Below are 16,818 nucleotides of genomic sequence, written 5' to 3' on the forward strand. Positions count from 1 at the left end.
TATTGTAATGCATTACTTTTAAAAGTAACTTTCCCCAACACTGGTAATAACGCGCATTAATGACTTCACTACCGAAACTGATTAAACTGCTTATAAAAGTATTAGGTTACAAAATACAAACTTGAAGCTGAAGAAGTTTACTAACAACACAAGAGCAGTGTCATAATGACTAATGTCTCATTGTGTTGTAATAAACACTTACTGTAGTCTTCAGTGTGAGTGAGAGGATGGACAAATATAGGATAAAAAGCCACAGCAACTGCTGCAATGAAGCCTCCGAATATGAGCGTTATCCTCCTATTAGCAGACATTATTTTGATTATCTGATAGATTCACCTCAACCGAGGACAGAAATCAACTCTTTCGTGCTCTTCCGGGGTGAATATTAAAAACAAGGTTAAAGTCTGTTATTATTTAACACCTGTTCTCCACTGAATATAGCGTATATTTAAAATTGTTGTCATTTAAAATGTATTTGACATAAATGTGATATCATACTGGTAAAAGTGTATATTGTGAGCTAACAGTGTCGCGGAATAGTGTTTGCCAGCCGGGCTTTTATTTTGTCGCGAGGTCTCCCGTCATGCTGTGGGTGTGTTTGTGTGCGTGCAGTGTTGCTGTGTCAGTGCGTGCAGGGTTCGCTGTCTCTCAGCAGTCATAATGTCCGGCAGTAACTCATACAGACTGCGCTGCTCTCTCGCCGCGCACGAGATGGATGTCAGGGGGCTGGCCGCCGTCGCGTTTCCCGACGGAGCCTTTGTGTCCGTGTCCAGAGACCGAACCGCGCGGGTCTGGGTACCAAACCCAAGGTACACCGCCAGCTTCCTCCTGCTGTCTCTGAGACCCGGTCTGCTTTCCGTTTCGTTGGTTACTAAGCTGAGGGGTAATACGTTTTCGGAGTTGGTTGGTTAATGTTTTGAGAGGGGTTGCCAAGTCAAGTGAAATTCGGCAACTCGTAAGCATCATAGCTGAAAGGAAACTGACCGGGTTTGGTTTCCTGACAGCGACCGATCTATAAAAAAACGATGAAACGTTAAAGGAACAGTTCACCCGAAATGAGAATGAAATCTCTTGTTGTCCCAAGCCCTTCTAATGCTTTCTTCTTCTGTGGAACACCGCTGAAGATCAGGCACCTGTTCACGTGAATCTTTTCCATACGGCGAATAGCGATTGAGTCTCTCTGCCTAACTCCTGCTTTTGTGTTTCGCAGAAGAAAGAAAGTCATACACGCTGGAGGAATTTCGGGGTGCACTGTCTCTTTAAACTTCACTAAGCGACGCGTTCTCTGAATTCACTGAGATTCAGTTCAATTCAGCTCGGTTCAGTGAAGCTTTATGATTTGTTTATTGGTGTACAGCATTGCGAAGTAAAAAAAAAAACCTACCTCAAACTTTTGAACGGTATTGTAAATAGGATAGATAATAAAAACACATGATCAACGTCTGTTTAACTCTTCTGTTTTCTCTTCTGCAGTGAAAACCAGGTTTTTACAGAGATGCACTGTATGAACGGCCACTCAAACTTTGTGTCTTGCGTGTGTATCCTCGCTCCTAATGAAACATACCCCCGAGGACTCATCGCCACTGGAGGACATGACAATAACATCTGTGTTTTCTCACTAGACCGACCAGACCCTCTGTTCACCCTCAAGGGTCACACAAACACAGGTACCGTCCACTGCTAATGATGTATTACAGTGTAACTGCATGCAGGTTGTCTTGAAATGCCACTGGAATGATTTCTGGAGCCATACCTGATGTTTTTTTGTGTGTGTTTACAGTCTGCACACTCTCAGCTGGCAAGTTTGGCACAATACTAAGTGGCTCGTGGGACACTACAGCCAACTTCTCCCCACACTGTACCTTTAAAAGGGAGATCAGATATACTCACATTGCCTGCAATCAATTTCAGTAGAGTGTGAGTATGTGCTGACTGGTTTCTTCTGTAATTGCTGCTCCTCAGGGACACAGTGCCGCTGTATGGGCCGTAGTCATTTTACCAGAGCAGGGCTTAATGCTGTCTGGATCAGCTGACAAGACCATCAAGCTATGGAAGGCGGGTCGCTGTGAGAACACCTACACTGGTACATTGGTGCATTTGGTACTTCTAATGCTTTCAACAGTGAAACAATGTTTATGTGATGTTGAATATAGACCGTGTGGAGCTTGTTTAGTTTTATCAGATCTCCAGCAGGGGTCAGCATTATGCAGTTTTTGACTCCAGCTGTGTGAGATATGTGTAATGTGTCTGTCCTGCAGGTCATGAGGATTGTGTGCGAGGGCTCGCTGTGATAAACGAGGTGGAGTTTTTCTCCTGCAGTAATGACGCCAGCATTAGACGGTGGATGGTGACGGGTGAATGTGTGCAGGTTTACTCTGGTCACACTAACTACATCTACAGCCTCGCTGTCTTCCCTAACGGACAAGGTGCTTACCTTCAGTTTGGCTGTAGGTTTGATATGGTGCTACATATTTGTGCATAAAATCTTAATTATTTCCCATATTGTCTTCTTCTTTCCTGTTCTAGACTTCATAAGCACGGGAGAGGACAGGACACTGAGGGTCTGGAGGAAGGGGGAATGTTCCCAGACTATCCGTCTTCCTGCCCAGTCGGTGTGGTGCTGCTGCATTCTGCCTGATGGAGACATTGCCGTGGGAGCCAGGTATACATACTGTTTCTGTTTCATATATCTAAACTATTTGCAGTTTATTATGCTGCATGACCATGTCACGTTTCTCTGAAGCGATGGCGTTATCCGCGTGTTCACCGAGAGCGAAGAGCGTGTAGCAAGTGCTCAGGACCTGCAGGCTTTTGAGGATGAGCTCTCCAAAGCCATCATCGACCCCAAGACTGGAGATTTGGGTGACATCAAGATAGAGGACTTACCTGGCAGAGAGCACCTGAATGAACCAGGTGAATGGATTGAGGTGTATTTTGAACACATGTAGTGTTCTCAAGAATGCTCAGTGTTACTGTTGCATTATTCAGACCTGCCAACCTGTACGCATTTTGACCTTAAAGTACGCTGGTACGATTTGTCACTCTAAACTATGCAAAAACCTGGTGACCTGTCCACGCGCAGTAAACAAGCAACCGAAAAAGATGAGGAGTTCAACCAATCATAGCGTTTTTTTTCCCGTGTTTTTTTATTTCTCTCCAAACTGGCTCTGTTTGTGTGTCCGTGAGTCGTGCGCTGAGATGAGGAAACACATGTATGGTATTTCCTGGAGTCGTGAGCTCTATTACTTCTGTGATGCATATGTGGACTTTCAGCGCAGGGGCACCCTCTAGTATCCAGTATGAATGAAACAGACATTACATGTGTTCATAGCACTAAATAATGGCCAATCTATAAAAATAATACTTCTCTCAAAATACATTTAAGGTAGACATGTGATAATCCATGTTTTTCTACAGTGTACAACAATGTACTGGAGTTTGTTTGTTTTAAATAGCATTTAAAATCGCTAAAAGAACTCTGTTGTGCCAAACCATCAGAACCAAATTGAAATTGAATGTATTTATTGAACCTTGGGCTAACTGTATTGTTGCATTCGTACTGTTTACTCTAAAATACTGTATAACAGGAATATCACAAACTGAGTGCAGACTCTGAGTACTAACCTATGACAAATATTTAACATGAAGTCTAGCATTTTGCACATCGTGCAATTACGATTTTGACATTAGCCATCAAAGAGCTTCAAGTAATGTAGGAATAGGCTATATGACCCCCGGTATGGCCCCCCCCCCGGTCACCGATGGTACTCAAAAAAATTTCAAAGGTTGGCAGGTCTGTATTATTTATATTCATAGATTATTATGGAAGCCCGTTTCCGGCACTGAAAAAAAAAATTTGAACTGCGACTTTTTCTCACAATTTTCTCGCAAATGTGAGATATAAACTCACAGTTGTGAGTTATAAAGTCAATTCTGACTTTTTTTCTCACAGTTGGATGATATGAACACTCGATTCTGAGAAAAGACAGAATTGAGAGATATAAACTCACTTAGTTTATATCTCGCAATTCTGACTTTATAACTCGCAAATGCAAGTTTACATCACACAATTCTGAGAAAAATCTGAATTGTGAGTTTATATCAAATTACTTAAAAAAAAAAAAAAATAAATAAAAAATAAAAAATAATTCAGTGGCGGAAACAGGCTTCCATAAATGATAGTATTTATTAATATCTTGATTTAGCTTTAATATTTTGATTTAGCTTCGGTTTTTATTTTAATCTAAGTTCAAGTTTTAGCAAATTTGTTATGCGCTTGTCATTTTTATTAGTTTTTGGTTTTTATTGTCCGTTCAGTTTTCATTTATTTTTATTTCAGTTTCTAGTAAATTTAGTACTTGCACTTATTTTAGTTCATTTCAAATTTACGTTTAAGTTTTAAATCTATTATTTATATTTTATTGTATTTCAGCTTTTTCCAATATCTCACAATTTTCTCGCAAATGTGAGATATAAACTCACAGTTGTGAGTTATAAAGTCAATTCTGACTTTTTTTCTCACAGTTGGATGATATGAACACTCGATTCTGAGAAAAGACAGAATTGAGAGATATAAACTCACTTAGTTTATATCTCGCAATTCTGACTTTATAACTCGCAAATGCAAGTTTACATCACACAATTCTGAGAAAAATCTGAATTGTGAGTTTATATCAAATTACTTAAAAAAAAAAAAAAAATAATAATAATAATTCAGTGGCGGAAACAGGCTTCCATAAATGATAGTATTTATTAATATCTTGATTTAGCTTTAATATTTTGATTTAGCTTCGGTTTTTATTTTAATCTAAGTTCAAGTTTTAGCAAATTTGTTATGCGCTTGTCATTTTTATTAGTTTTTGGTTTTTATTGTCCGTTCAGTTTTCATTTATTTTTATTTCAGTTTCTAGTAAATTTAGTACTTGCACTTATTTTAGTTCATTTCAAATTTACGTTTAAGTTTTAAATCTATTATTTATATTTTATTGTATTTCAGCTTTTTCCAATAACAGAAATAATTTTGAATAGTTATAGTTAACCATAACAACACTGAGAATGCTAGACAAATATTTTTTGCTTGTAATAGATTACTATATAGAATAAAAACATATCCTTCTAACTGCATTAAAAATGATGTATAAATAAGTATTATATTTAATACATTATAATAAATATATGTTTATATTTTTGCATTATACTGTATTATTTCTGTATATACCTTCTGTGTGAAAATATATTATATTATATTAAATAGCATGTAACCATTTTGCTCACTGTATTATTATTGTATATGTGTAGGGAACCGGGATGGCCAGACGCGGCTCATAAAGGAGGGTTCTAATGTTGAAGCGTATCAGTGGAGCGTGAGTGATGGACGCTGGGTGAAGATCGGAGATGTAGTGGGCGGGTCTTCTCAGCAAAATTCAAAGCGAGTGATGTATGAAGGCAAGGTGAGACCCGTGGTATTTATCCAATAGATGTTGTGCATAGTATGCAAGTATGATATAGTCACTGTTAGCCGTCAACTGCAGTTGTTGTTCATAAATTGATGCAAGTAATATTTTTATGGTCAACACTGGTAGTCTTGTGTGAGAGCTCTTAAATGTCCAGTGTTGACTATAGTTGATGAGTTAAATCATATAGTTTATATAGTTAAATCATGATTTAACCCTTGTGATTTCCCTGCCTAAAGGAGTATGACTTCGTCTTCTCTATCGATGTGAATGAGGGAGGTCCTGGCTTGAAGCTGCCTTACAATATGACAGATGACCCCTGGCTGACAGCTCACAACTTCCTGGAGAAAAATGACCTGAGTCCCATGTTCTTGGATCAGGTGGCTAATTTCATCATCGAGAACACTAAAGGCCACACTCTAGGCCCAGCCCCCGCCTCGGCCACAGACCCCTTCACAGGTAACCAGAACGATATACATACGCACACTTTGTTTGGCTGAAGGTCAAGACTGAAGTGTGCTTCATATCCCTCCTGTGTTCTCAGGTGCGGGACGCTACATTCCGGGTTCAGGAGGTGACGACCAAGGATTTGGCGCTGATCCTTTCACAGGTGGGCCTTTTTGAATATCTTTTGATATTTGCTAATATGAAATCAAAGTTATGAGAGAAGTTTATGTTTGTTTGGGCAGGGGCTGGACGATATATACCCGGGTCAGAATCCACAGGCACGGTGTCTTCAGGCAGAGCTGATCCATTTACTGGTAAAATACATGCAATACGTCCAGTACATCCAGAGCATCACATGCGTACATGGATCATGTACACTAATATACCTCTCAATCCTCTAGGTGGCAGTGCCTATTCCTCTTCTTCTGCTCCGAAAGCTACGACAAACATCTTCTTCCCCAATATGGATGGAGTTATGTTTGAACAGGCGAATACAACTCAGATTCTTGGTAAGTGACACTTTTACATCAGAACTTGACTTAATCAAAGTCTCTGTTCCAGGTATAAGGTGGTCCACAGGCCTTTCAGTATGGTTTGGAATCAAAAATCAATTCCAATTCCAGAATTGGATATTTAGGGGCTGTTTACAGCTGGTCACTTCATGCATTTTTTCTGATCGGATAGCTATCCGATCGTGAAGAGACCAGGTGTAAATGCCCTCTGAAATGCATTCAAGACGGATATAAATCCATTCGCTCAAACCACTTCAGGAGGTGGTCTGGGCCGCATTCCAGACTAAACTGGACAAGTGTAAATGCATCTGGTTGTTGAAACCACATATGTAAATTTTACTCCTCCCAAAATGTTAAAATAATATGTGAGAGCGAGTTATAGGCTATATGACATTATAGTCAGATATGACTGCGCTAATGCAACACGCATCGCCGCGGACGAGAAGCTGAGCATCTCTTCAGCAAGCCGAATGAAACAAAGTAAGACGCAGATGGTCAACACACAATCATCTTCATTAAAAGTAGTAAGACAAACTTATCTTTCCAGTGCTGATGCCGCGCGCTCTCCTATTGCAGCTTTTGATCTTGAAATGAGCTGATAATTAATAAAATGCAGCACTTATCTTTTGATTTCGTTGACGTGAACTCCGTTAAATTTAAATATAGCGCGGGAATTGAAGATCGGATTTATATCCGTTTTGCGACAACACATTTATGTGGCCAAGTGTAAATGGAAATGTTTGAACAAATCAGATAGATATCCGATCAGCGAAGACGCATGAAATGACCAGGTGTAAACAGGCCCATAAGGTCAAATTTCAATTCCACCTGTCAATTCCTGTGCGCACATTTTTTTTTAGTTGGCGAAAATGGGCTGTTAACATTTTTTTTGTCTTTGAATCATTCATTCAAGTGATTCATTAAAAAAATTGATTCATGCAGTAATGAAACAAGTAAATCTTGAGTGAGTCATTCCATTCATAAATTCTGTGAGATTTTGTTTAGTTGTCTAATATTTTTTTCTTCAGAATTGTGAGAACTACAACCTCCATTAAAAAAAAAAAAAAAAGTCTAATTTCATCCAGAAACATACAGCTCTATTTTGCACAAAAAACAGATCTTAATCGAGATTTTTGTTCATGGTATTCAGCAGCAATTAAATGTTTTGCAAAAAGAGACACAATAAATATGTTTGATATCTAAATGTTTGACTTCATTTTTTTTAACCACATTGAAATCGAAACTGGGAATCAATAAGAATCGGAATCGATAAGCAGCATCGGAATTGGAATTGATCAAATTCAAACGATACCCAATCCTACCTTTTCAGGTTGGGCTCAAAGTTGAAAATAACAAAAAAGCACATAAAAAAAATGTATAGACACTATACCATAGTAATGCCATGGTAATAACAATGTATTCTCGGAAGCAGTGTTATTTAATGTACTATTATAGTTTTATTAATATTTTGAATAGATTTGAATTGGTTTTATTTTTATATTTTAGTTTAAGTGTTAGTAATTTTGTTGTTTGCTTTTTCTAAGTAGTTTTTATGTTTTTAATTTATTTATTTTTAGGTATTAAAGTACTTTAATGAAAATGAGAAATGTTGCCTTGACAACTAGATTTATCAATTAGTGAAGTGCCAGGGTATCTGACTTCATCTCTGGAGCCCTGTTGGCCAAGCTTGTGATTGGGTGGTCCAGGCCCCACTGGAGAGCTAGGTTGCGCAATCAGTGAAGACATACTTGGTAACAGTAACCTATCCTGTATCCCTACTAGTGTTGGGCGATATGCTCAATTGTTATATTGTTCTATCGTCAGACTGTGAGATCGTGATACACAATATTATCGAGCAAAATTTAAATGATTTACTTAGTTGCCGGAACGTGAATCAATGCCAGCGTAAGGCTAAAAGCAGCCTAATGTTTTTAATATGACTGAATTTGTATTTAACCTGATAATTTAATAGAAACATTGCAAGTTACTAATTATAATGCTTACATTACCTCAGTTATTCAAACAGCAGCTACTAAAGGAACAAAGGACATTTACATTACCAAAGAACGTCATCACTGACTTCAATCTAGCACGAGTTTATGCACTTTAAAAATCACTCCCGTTATAATCTGTGAAGCTATCTGCACTGCACACGTACATCTGCACTTCGTTGTTTATGATGAGAGAATACATTAGAGAGCTGAATTCAGTCATCTGAATGCCTCTGATTGGCCATTGGGTTCATAACCTCAGTGGAATCGTGTGTGATTGGTTATAATGCGCAACACTGCCCTAACATTAATTAGATACTATTATTATTAGGTTAGTAAAAATAATAATAAAAAGAATCAGCCACAGGTGATATCTTTGTCTATTGTTGATACGCGATACTATCGTCTATCGGCAAAACTCTAATCCCTACATAACATTTCCTCAATATCATTTGTAGGTAAGCTTCGGGAGCTGAACAGCACTGCTCCTGCAGACCGTAAGCTGAGTGACGCAGCACTGGACTGTCTGGAGAAGTTGCTGCTTCTAGTTGCAGACCAGAAGAGTCCGGCGCAGCCCACGGCAGAGCAGATCAGTGTTCTGTGGAGGACTAGCCACTGGCCAGAAGGTAAGGCATTGAGCCTATTTAACCTGCTTAAATAAACAACTCACTATACTAAGACTTAAACAAAGTATCACTGATGGCAGGGGTGTTCAGTTCTGCTTCTGGAGGGCCACGGTAGAGTTTAGCTATAACTCTTAATTAAACCACCTGAACCAGCTAATCAAAGTCTTCAATATTACTACAAACTTCTGTGGCCTGTTGCATGAAGCTAGCTGAATAAAATTTCAGAATAAGTTTAGAGTTGACAAAACCAAACAGATCCAACCTGGTTTAGATCAGGTTCAGCGAGCTCACAAAGCGTTCTCCGTCAACTTGATCCAGAGTTTGTGATTAACTCTGGAGCGAATGCATCTCTCATCATTAAGAGATGTCGTTAATATAATGAATTTAAATGAATTTACAAGGCTGTTGCTGCAGAAAAAGTTTGAAAAGGCAGCGGAAAGAAAATATCTGACTATGCAAATGAATCAACTGAATTCAATACTTTATTCTCAGAACAGCTTGATCATATGAGCTTGATCGATTTCACAGTGTTGTTGTATTATTTATATACAATTAAAGTTTTTATTTGATATTTGGAATAAGATTTCATTTTTTAAATATTTACATTTTTAGTAATTTTGTTATGTGCATTTTTACTCATTTTTGTACTTTTTAAATATAAGCATTTAGGTTTCCTTTATTTTTATTTCAGTATTACTTTAGTTTTTTTTTTAATTATTATTATTTAATAATAACTTAATCAAAATGTAATAACTGGATCTTCCAGGGGAAAAACAACAGACTTCTCTCTGGTGAGGTGATATATATATATACCTTATCTAATCTTATCTTTTTTTCTATATATATATATAATCTGTTAACTTGGATGTACCTCACAATACAGAATAAAAGATCTGTTGCTACTTCCAGTCTATTAATCAGTCATCATTTCCATCCTCAGACATTGTCTTCCCAGTGTTGGACATCCTGCGTTTGGCTGTGCGCCATCCAGAAGTCAACGCCCAGCTTTGTGGTGGGACTGAAGGTGCCAGTCTTTGCAACCATCTCCTGGGTCTCATGTCTCCTGAGGGCAGGCCTGCAAATCAGATGCTGGCGCTCCGCACTCTCTGCAACTGTTTCTCTGGGTCCCACGGCCGCGCTCTACTCTTGGGTCAACGTGACGCAGTCCTGTCCCGTGCCGGTGACCTCCGTGTCGTCTCCAACAAGAACATCCACGTGGCGCTGGCTACCCTGGTGCTCAACTACGCTGGAAGGTTGTACGGTCAACCCACCGAGATCGAGGCGAAGGCACAGTGCTTATCAGTGGCCAGCACCACCTTAGAGGTCGTACACGACAAAGAGGCCGTCTTCAGGCTGCTGGTGGCCCTGGGGACCACAGTGGCCGGGGATAGCACCGCAAAGGACCTTGCACGATCTTTGGGTGTCAACTCTCAGATTTCTAAATATGCCAGGGTCTCTGATCCGGCTAAAGTGGGCGAGTGCTGCCGACTAGTGCTTGATGAACTGCAGTGATGTTATGAAGGTGAACCAGCTTCTCCTTCCATTACTACTCCTCCATGAGAAAAGCCCTCTTTCAGATCTCTTAAACCTCAATCTATATATCATTAGTTTGTATTTAAATTTTCACATTTTGAAGCTGAATGGATCTGAATGAATGCATGATGTGAATAAACACTGGTGATCAGTTGAAATCTTTCCTAAAGCAAGGCTCATGTTATTGATGTAGATCAGTGGTTCTCAACCTTTTTGACTCTAATGCCCCCATAACCCATTTAGGTTGCCCATAAGATATTCCCAGTGTTTGTGGTATAATTATGACCAAGCCGCTTGTTTTGGAGGTATGCTTTCAGTTTCTATCTTGATTTTGTGTTTTTAGCATTTTAAAGGGGGTCATATGATGCGATTTCCAGTTCTCTTTCATCATCTCGTGTTTGAGATCCACCTATGGGAAGGGCATCCGTACCTGACCTCTGCAGAAGCATCCAATTGCACAAAGTCTGGCTAGACAGACAGAAGCGCGCAGCCAATGCCAGGTAAGGCCCCACCCCCTTACCTGAGAGCATATAAGGCCTGCACGCGACGCTATTCTCCAGTTGACATTCGCTTCTCGCGACCTCTGAAATTTACTCACAGCTCGTTGGTTTTGACTTCACTTAACCGTCTACAGGAGGACACATCTCTGGATCAGCCTCCGCCATGCGTGCTTATACGGTCCCTGGGAAGTATTTCCCTGAAGCTGCTGTCTTTCAAGACAGCTTTGCTCTTGGCCTTGGCTTCAGCTAAACGTGTCAGTGAGCTACATGCACTCTCGGTTCATTCCTCGTGCACTAAATTCTCTCTTAGTGGAGATAAGTTTTTTTTTTAAGCCGAACCCGGCTTTTTTGCCTAAGTGCTTCCCTGCGTTTACATCGGAGGTGGTGGAGCTGTCCGCTTTTCACCCACCACCTTTTTCTTCCACCGAGGATCAGAGGTTGAATGCTCTGTCCGGTTCGTGCATTACAGACGTATATGACCAGGACCAGTGCTTTCCGGAAGAGCGACCAGCTCTTTATTTCATGGACACCCCCGCACAGGGGGAGTCCCATATCTAAGCAATGCCTCTCACATTGGCTTGTGGAAGCTATTGCTTTGGCATATGAATCGATGGGTCTGCAGCCCTCAGGGAACATCAGAGCTCATTCCACGAGGGGCTTAGCCGCCTCTTGGGCCTTGTTCGGGGGAGTGTCACTGCAGGACATCTGCTCTGCTGCCAGCTGGGCCTCTCCCCATGTGCGTTACTACCGACTGGATGTCACCAAAACTTCGGTAGCACATTCTGTTTTAGGGATGGGGTCTTCATAGCTCCTTGTTACCTTCCTCTCTGCCTCCCATTTACACATTGTAGTAAAGGAACGAAGGGTGAGTGGGCCGTCGGGCCACGCACATTCGTGTCACCAAGCATGCATTTATGCACATGTCACTTCATGTCACTTCACTTTATTTTCCTGCCTGGGTGTTTCATATGTGTTGCTGTATTTATTTACATGTGTGGGCCTCATACATGTTTCATGTCCTGCCTGTGCACAGCAGTCATGTGTGTGTGTGTGTGTGTCAGGATTGTCAGGTGCATGATTATGGGACGTGTCAGGCACCGGCTTGGGGTGACCGTCCTTCTCTGGCTTACAGAACCTTACTGTGAGTGTATTGGGCAATCGGGGAGCTGTCCATGTCTCTCCCATAGGTGGATCTCAGACACGAGATGATGAAAGAGAACAATAGGTTACTGTCGTAACCCCGGTTCTCTGAAACATCAAGTGGAGAGATCCACCAGCTTTGCCCCGCTTGACGCACGAGAAGCGAATATACTTACTGGAGAATAGCATCGCGTGCAGGCCTTATATGCTCAGGTAAGGGGGTGGGGCCTTACCTGGCATTGGCTGCGCACTTCTGTCTGTCTAGCCAGATTTGGTGCAATTAGATGCTTCTGCAGAGGTCAGGTATGGATGCCCTTCCCATAGGTGGATCTCTCCACTCGATGTTTCAGAGAACCGGGGTTACGACAGTAACCTATTTTTTTCCTTTGTCTTTGGAGTGTTACAAGCTGTTCGTGCATATACAAGATCTGTAAAGTTCTCAAACCCAAAGAGATGTTCTTTTATAAAAGTTAAAACTCGTCCATGCCTTCCAAAAACACCTCATTCAAACACGCCCCCACATGTCTACGTCACTGTGTTGCAAGATTTGCATAACACCGCCCAAATGTTTACGCAAAGAAAAAAGGCATAACTTTTATTCTCGCTGTAGTATTGTTGCCGCCATGTTGTGGAAACACACTGTGTGCTTCCAAATATGGTAAGAGGCGTAACATTTCCTTCAGTTCTCTGAAACATCAAGTGGAGAGATCCACCAGCTTTGCCCCGCTTGACGCACGAGAAGCGAATATACTTACTGGAGAATAGCATCGCGTGCAGGCCTTATATGCTCAGGTAAGGGGGTGGGGCCTTACCTGGCATTGGCTGCGCACTTCTGTCTGTCTAGCCAGATTTGGTGCAATTAGATGCTTCTGCAGAGGTCAGGTATGGATGCCCTTCCCATAGGTGGATCTCTCCACTCGATGTTTCAGAGAACCGGGGTTACGACAGTAACCTATTTTTTTCCTTTGTCTTTGGAGTGTTACAAGCTGTTCGTGCATATACAAGATCTGTAAAGTTCTCAAACCCAAAGAGATGTTCTTTTATAAAAGTTAAAACTCGTCCATGCCTTCCAAAAACACCTCATTCAAACACGCCCCCACATGTCTACGTCACTGTGTTGCAAGATTTGCATAACACCGCCCAAATGTTTACGCAAAGAAAAAAGGCATAACTTTTATTCTCGCTGTAGTATTGTTGCCGCCATGTTGTGGAAACACACTGTGTGCTTCCAAATATGGTAAGAGGCGTAACATTTCCTTCACACGCTTGAGGTATTCGGTCAATCACAATGCACTGGATAGCTGGCCAATCAGAGCACACCGTGCTTTTCAGAACAATGAGCTTTGTAAAAAATCTACGCGTTTCAGAAAAGCAGGGCAGAGAGGAGCAACAAGAATGTACGGTATGTGGAAAATAATGTGTTTTTTAACCTTAAACCACGTAAACACATAAACACATTGCAAATACAAATAATAGTAATGTATTATTTTAAGTCATTCTGTGGTTCCATTGTTGGCTTCAGCCCCAAAACCCCAAAACCAGAGATCATTTTATTTAACAAAGTCAAAATGAATCGGCATTCATATCTCATTTTATTTTTGCAATGCGATACTTCTGAGTGAAACTGGATATTTTATGAGAAAAAATCTAGAGTGTGCTTTTATTTGATTGGGCTGTAAAACGTCATTCTTTTTACAGGAGGTCAAAATGGAAGATTTGGAGAGAAAAAAAAAACGTGTGACATAAGCTGAAAGAACAAGCTATTTAATTTTGATTGCGAACATAATTTTATCATTCACATAAAACCAGAGAGGTGTAATAATAAAGAAAATTTTGATTCCAAGTTGACATTTAAGGTAAAGGAAATATATTAAGTTTACTACCAGTGATTGTTCCACATTTATTTTTTTTAAAGTATTTAGCATCTGTAGTTAAAACACAGGTGAAATCCTACATGCCAACAGTGGTTTAGCTTCAAGTCTAATTGTCATATTCAGGTAATAAAACTAATTTACTATGCCACTGCTATTAAAATTACATTGAATAGTCACAACCCCAAACATTTCATGCCTCCACTATTTAGCAAGACACAAGGAAAATAAAAACGAAATAAATAATGCTAAAACCAGAGCTCAAATACATACGTCTACAGCAAGGTAGGCTTTTGCCGCTCCTCTTGCCTTTTAGACTCCAAAAATCTTCTCCATGTAAACAATTTTGAAATAACACACTATCAGCTTTGTGCGAGTTAGAGCACTGTGCGTTGTTAGTCTCTTTTGGACCATATAGAGTAGTAAACTGGCAGCTTTGGAACATGCCATACTTGAAGCATGAAGCAAGCCACCACAAGCACATCATCTGGACAATCAAACTTATATAATGTATTCAGACAGTTTTCAGATACATTATGATATATGATTGACAGCATCAGGGTTTGGTACAGGTTTAGTGATCATGATTAACTTGTTAAGCTTGATTTCACTGATGATGGATCTTCACAGCTATTTTGTGTTAAAGCAAAGACAATAGTCTACAGAGAGCATTACTCACTCTCTCACCTGGATCTCTCCACTCGATGTTTCAGAGAACCGGGGTTACGACAGTAACCTATTTTTTTCCTTTGTCTTTGGAGTGTTACAAGCTGTTCGTGCATATACAAGATCTGTAAAGTTCTCAAACCCAAAGAGATGTTCTTTTATAAAAGTTAAAACTCGTCCATGCCTTCCAAAAACACCTCATTCAAACACGCCCCCACATGTCTACGTCACTGTGTTGCAAGATTTGCATAACACCGCCCAAATGTTTACGCAAAGAAAAAAGGCATAACTTTTATTCTCGCTGTAGTATTGTTGCCGCCATGTTGTGGAAACACACTGTGTGCTTCCAAATATGGTAAGAGGCGTAACATTTCCTTCACACGCTTGAGGTATTCGGTCAATCACAATGCACTGGATAGCTGGCCAATCAGAGCACACCGTGCTTTTCAGAACAATGAGCTTTGTAAAAAATCTACGCGTTTCAGAAAAGCAGGGCAGAGAGGAGCAACAAGAATGTACGGTATGTGGAAAATAATGTGTTTTTTAACCTTAAACCACGTAAACACATTGCATTACACCAAATACAAATAATAGTAATGTATTATTTTAAGTCATTCTGTGGTTCCATTGTTGGCTTCAGCCCCAAAACCACTAATATAGAGATCATTTTATTTAACAAAGTCAAAATGAATCGGCATTCATATCTCATTTTATTTTTGCAATGCGATACTTCTGAGTGAAACTGGATATTTTATGAGAAAAAATCTAGAGTGTGCTTTTATTTGATTGGGCTGTAAAACGTCATTCTTTTTACAGGAGGTCAAAATGGAAGATTTGGAGAGAAAAAAAAAACGTGTGACATAAGCTGAAAGAACAAGCTATTTAATTTTGATTGCGAACATAATTTTATCATTCACATAAAACCAGAGAGGTGTAATAATAAAGAAAATTTTGATTCCAAGTTGACATTTAAGGTAAAGGAAATATATTAAGTTTACTACCAGTGATTGTTCCACATTTATTTTTTTTAAAGTATTTAGCATCTGTAGTTAAAACACAGGTGAAATCCTACATGCCAACAGTGGTTTAGCTTCAAGTCTAATTGTCATATTCAGGTAATAAAACTAATTTACTATGCCACTGCTATTAAAATTACATTGAATAGTCACAACCCCAAACATTTCATGCCTCCACTATTTAGCAAGACACAAGGAAAATAAAAACGAAATAAATAATGCTAAAACCAGAGCTCAAATACATACGTCTACAGCAAGGTAGGCTTTTGCCGCTCCTCTTGCCTTTTAGACTCCAAAAATCTTCTCCATGTAAACAATTTTGAAATAACACACTATCAGCTTTGTGCGAGTTAGAGCACTGTGCGTTGTTAGTCTCTTTTGGACCATATAGAGTAGTAAACTGGCAGCTTTGGAACATGCCATACTTGAAGCATGAAGCAAGCCACCACAAGCACATCATCTGGACAATCAAACTTATATAATGTATTCAGACAGTTTTCAGATACATTATGATATATGATTGACAGCATCAGGGTTTGGTACAGGTTTAGTGATCATGATTAACTTGTTAAGCTTGATTTCACTGATGATGGATCTTCACAGCTATTTTGTGTTAAAGCAAAGACAATAGTCTACAGAGAGCATTACTCACTCTCTCACCAAGCATAGACGTCAAACCCTTGAAAAGGTGTTGCTATCCTGTTTGTTTAACATAGAAGTTGCTAGAAATGGCAATACTTCTGTCTAAAAGTTTAACCTTTAAACTCTGATTCACATTTGCTAACACAGATCTGCGTCCAAGTCACATTTGGAAAAATTAACCTTTAAAGGGGTCCTATTATGCTTTTTCACTTTTTCAACTTTAGTTAGTCTGTAATGTTGCTGTTTGAGCATAAAAAAGATCTGCGAAGTTACAAAGCTCAAAGTCCACTTCAAAAGGAGATATTTTATTTAACAGAAATCACTTTTCAAAAACTACAAGGAACGACTTGTTTGGACTACAATGCATTTTTTCCGGGATGTGTGATATCACAAATATGGACGAATGGGACGAGACCTGGTT

At 39.7% G+C, this 16,818-nt stretch overlaps 2 protein-coding genes and 1 long non-coding RNA gene across 3 annotated transcripts in view; 1 reads left to right on the forward strand and 2 right to left on the reverse strand.

Annotated features, from left to right (window-relative positions):
- Positions 1–388, reverse strand: part of smim20 (small integral membrane protein 20) — a 2,345-nt gene extending 1,957 nt beyond the window's left edge. Inside the window, exon 1 of the mRNA XM_016289064.1 lies at positions 203–388. Coding sequence (XP_016144550.1) covers positions 203–311 — 109 coding nt within the window. The 5' untranslated portion in view covers positions 312–388. The remainder of the gene's footprint in view (positions 1–202) is intronic.
- Positions 389–480: 92 nt separating this feature from the next.
- LOC107597871 (phospholipase A-2-activating protein-like) lies at positions 481–10,962 on the forward strand. Its single transcript, XM_016289065.1, is given in 14 exon segments — positions 481–809; positions 1,474–1,667; positions 1,781–1,844; positions 1,926–2,083; positions 2,259–2,426; positions 2,527–2,662; positions 2,744–2,913; positions 5,299–5,450; positions 5,693–5,912; positions 5,998–6,063; positions 6,143–6,214; positions 6,302–6,409; positions 8,862–9,029; positions 9,970–10,962. Coding segments are annotated over 14 exon segments (2,397 nt in total). The 5' UTR covers positions 481–660; the 3' UTR covers positions 10,542–10,962.
- A 3,071-nt stretch (positions 10,963–14,033) lies between these two features.
- Positions 14,034–16,634, reverse strand: LOC107597917 (uncharacterized). Its single transcript, XR_001610504.1, has 2 exons — positions 16,416–16,634; positions 14,034–14,760 (listed from the first exon to the last, which is right to left on the reverse strand). It is a non-coding gene; the product is annotated as an uncharacterized lncRNA (long non-coding RNA).
- Between the last annotated feature and the right edge of the window lie 184 nt (positions 16,635–16,818).

This window comes from Sinocyclocheilus grahami, unplaced genomic scaffold, assembly GCF_001515645.1.
Source record: "Sinocyclocheilus grahami isolate Dianchi unplaced genomic scaffold, SAMN03320097.WGS_v1.1 scaffold240.1, whole genome shotgun sequence".
In the NCBI taxonomy this organism is placed as follows: domain Eukaryota; kingdom Metazoa; phylum Chordata; class Actinopteri; order Cypriniformes; family Cyprinidae; genus Sinocyclocheilus; species Sinocyclocheilus grahami.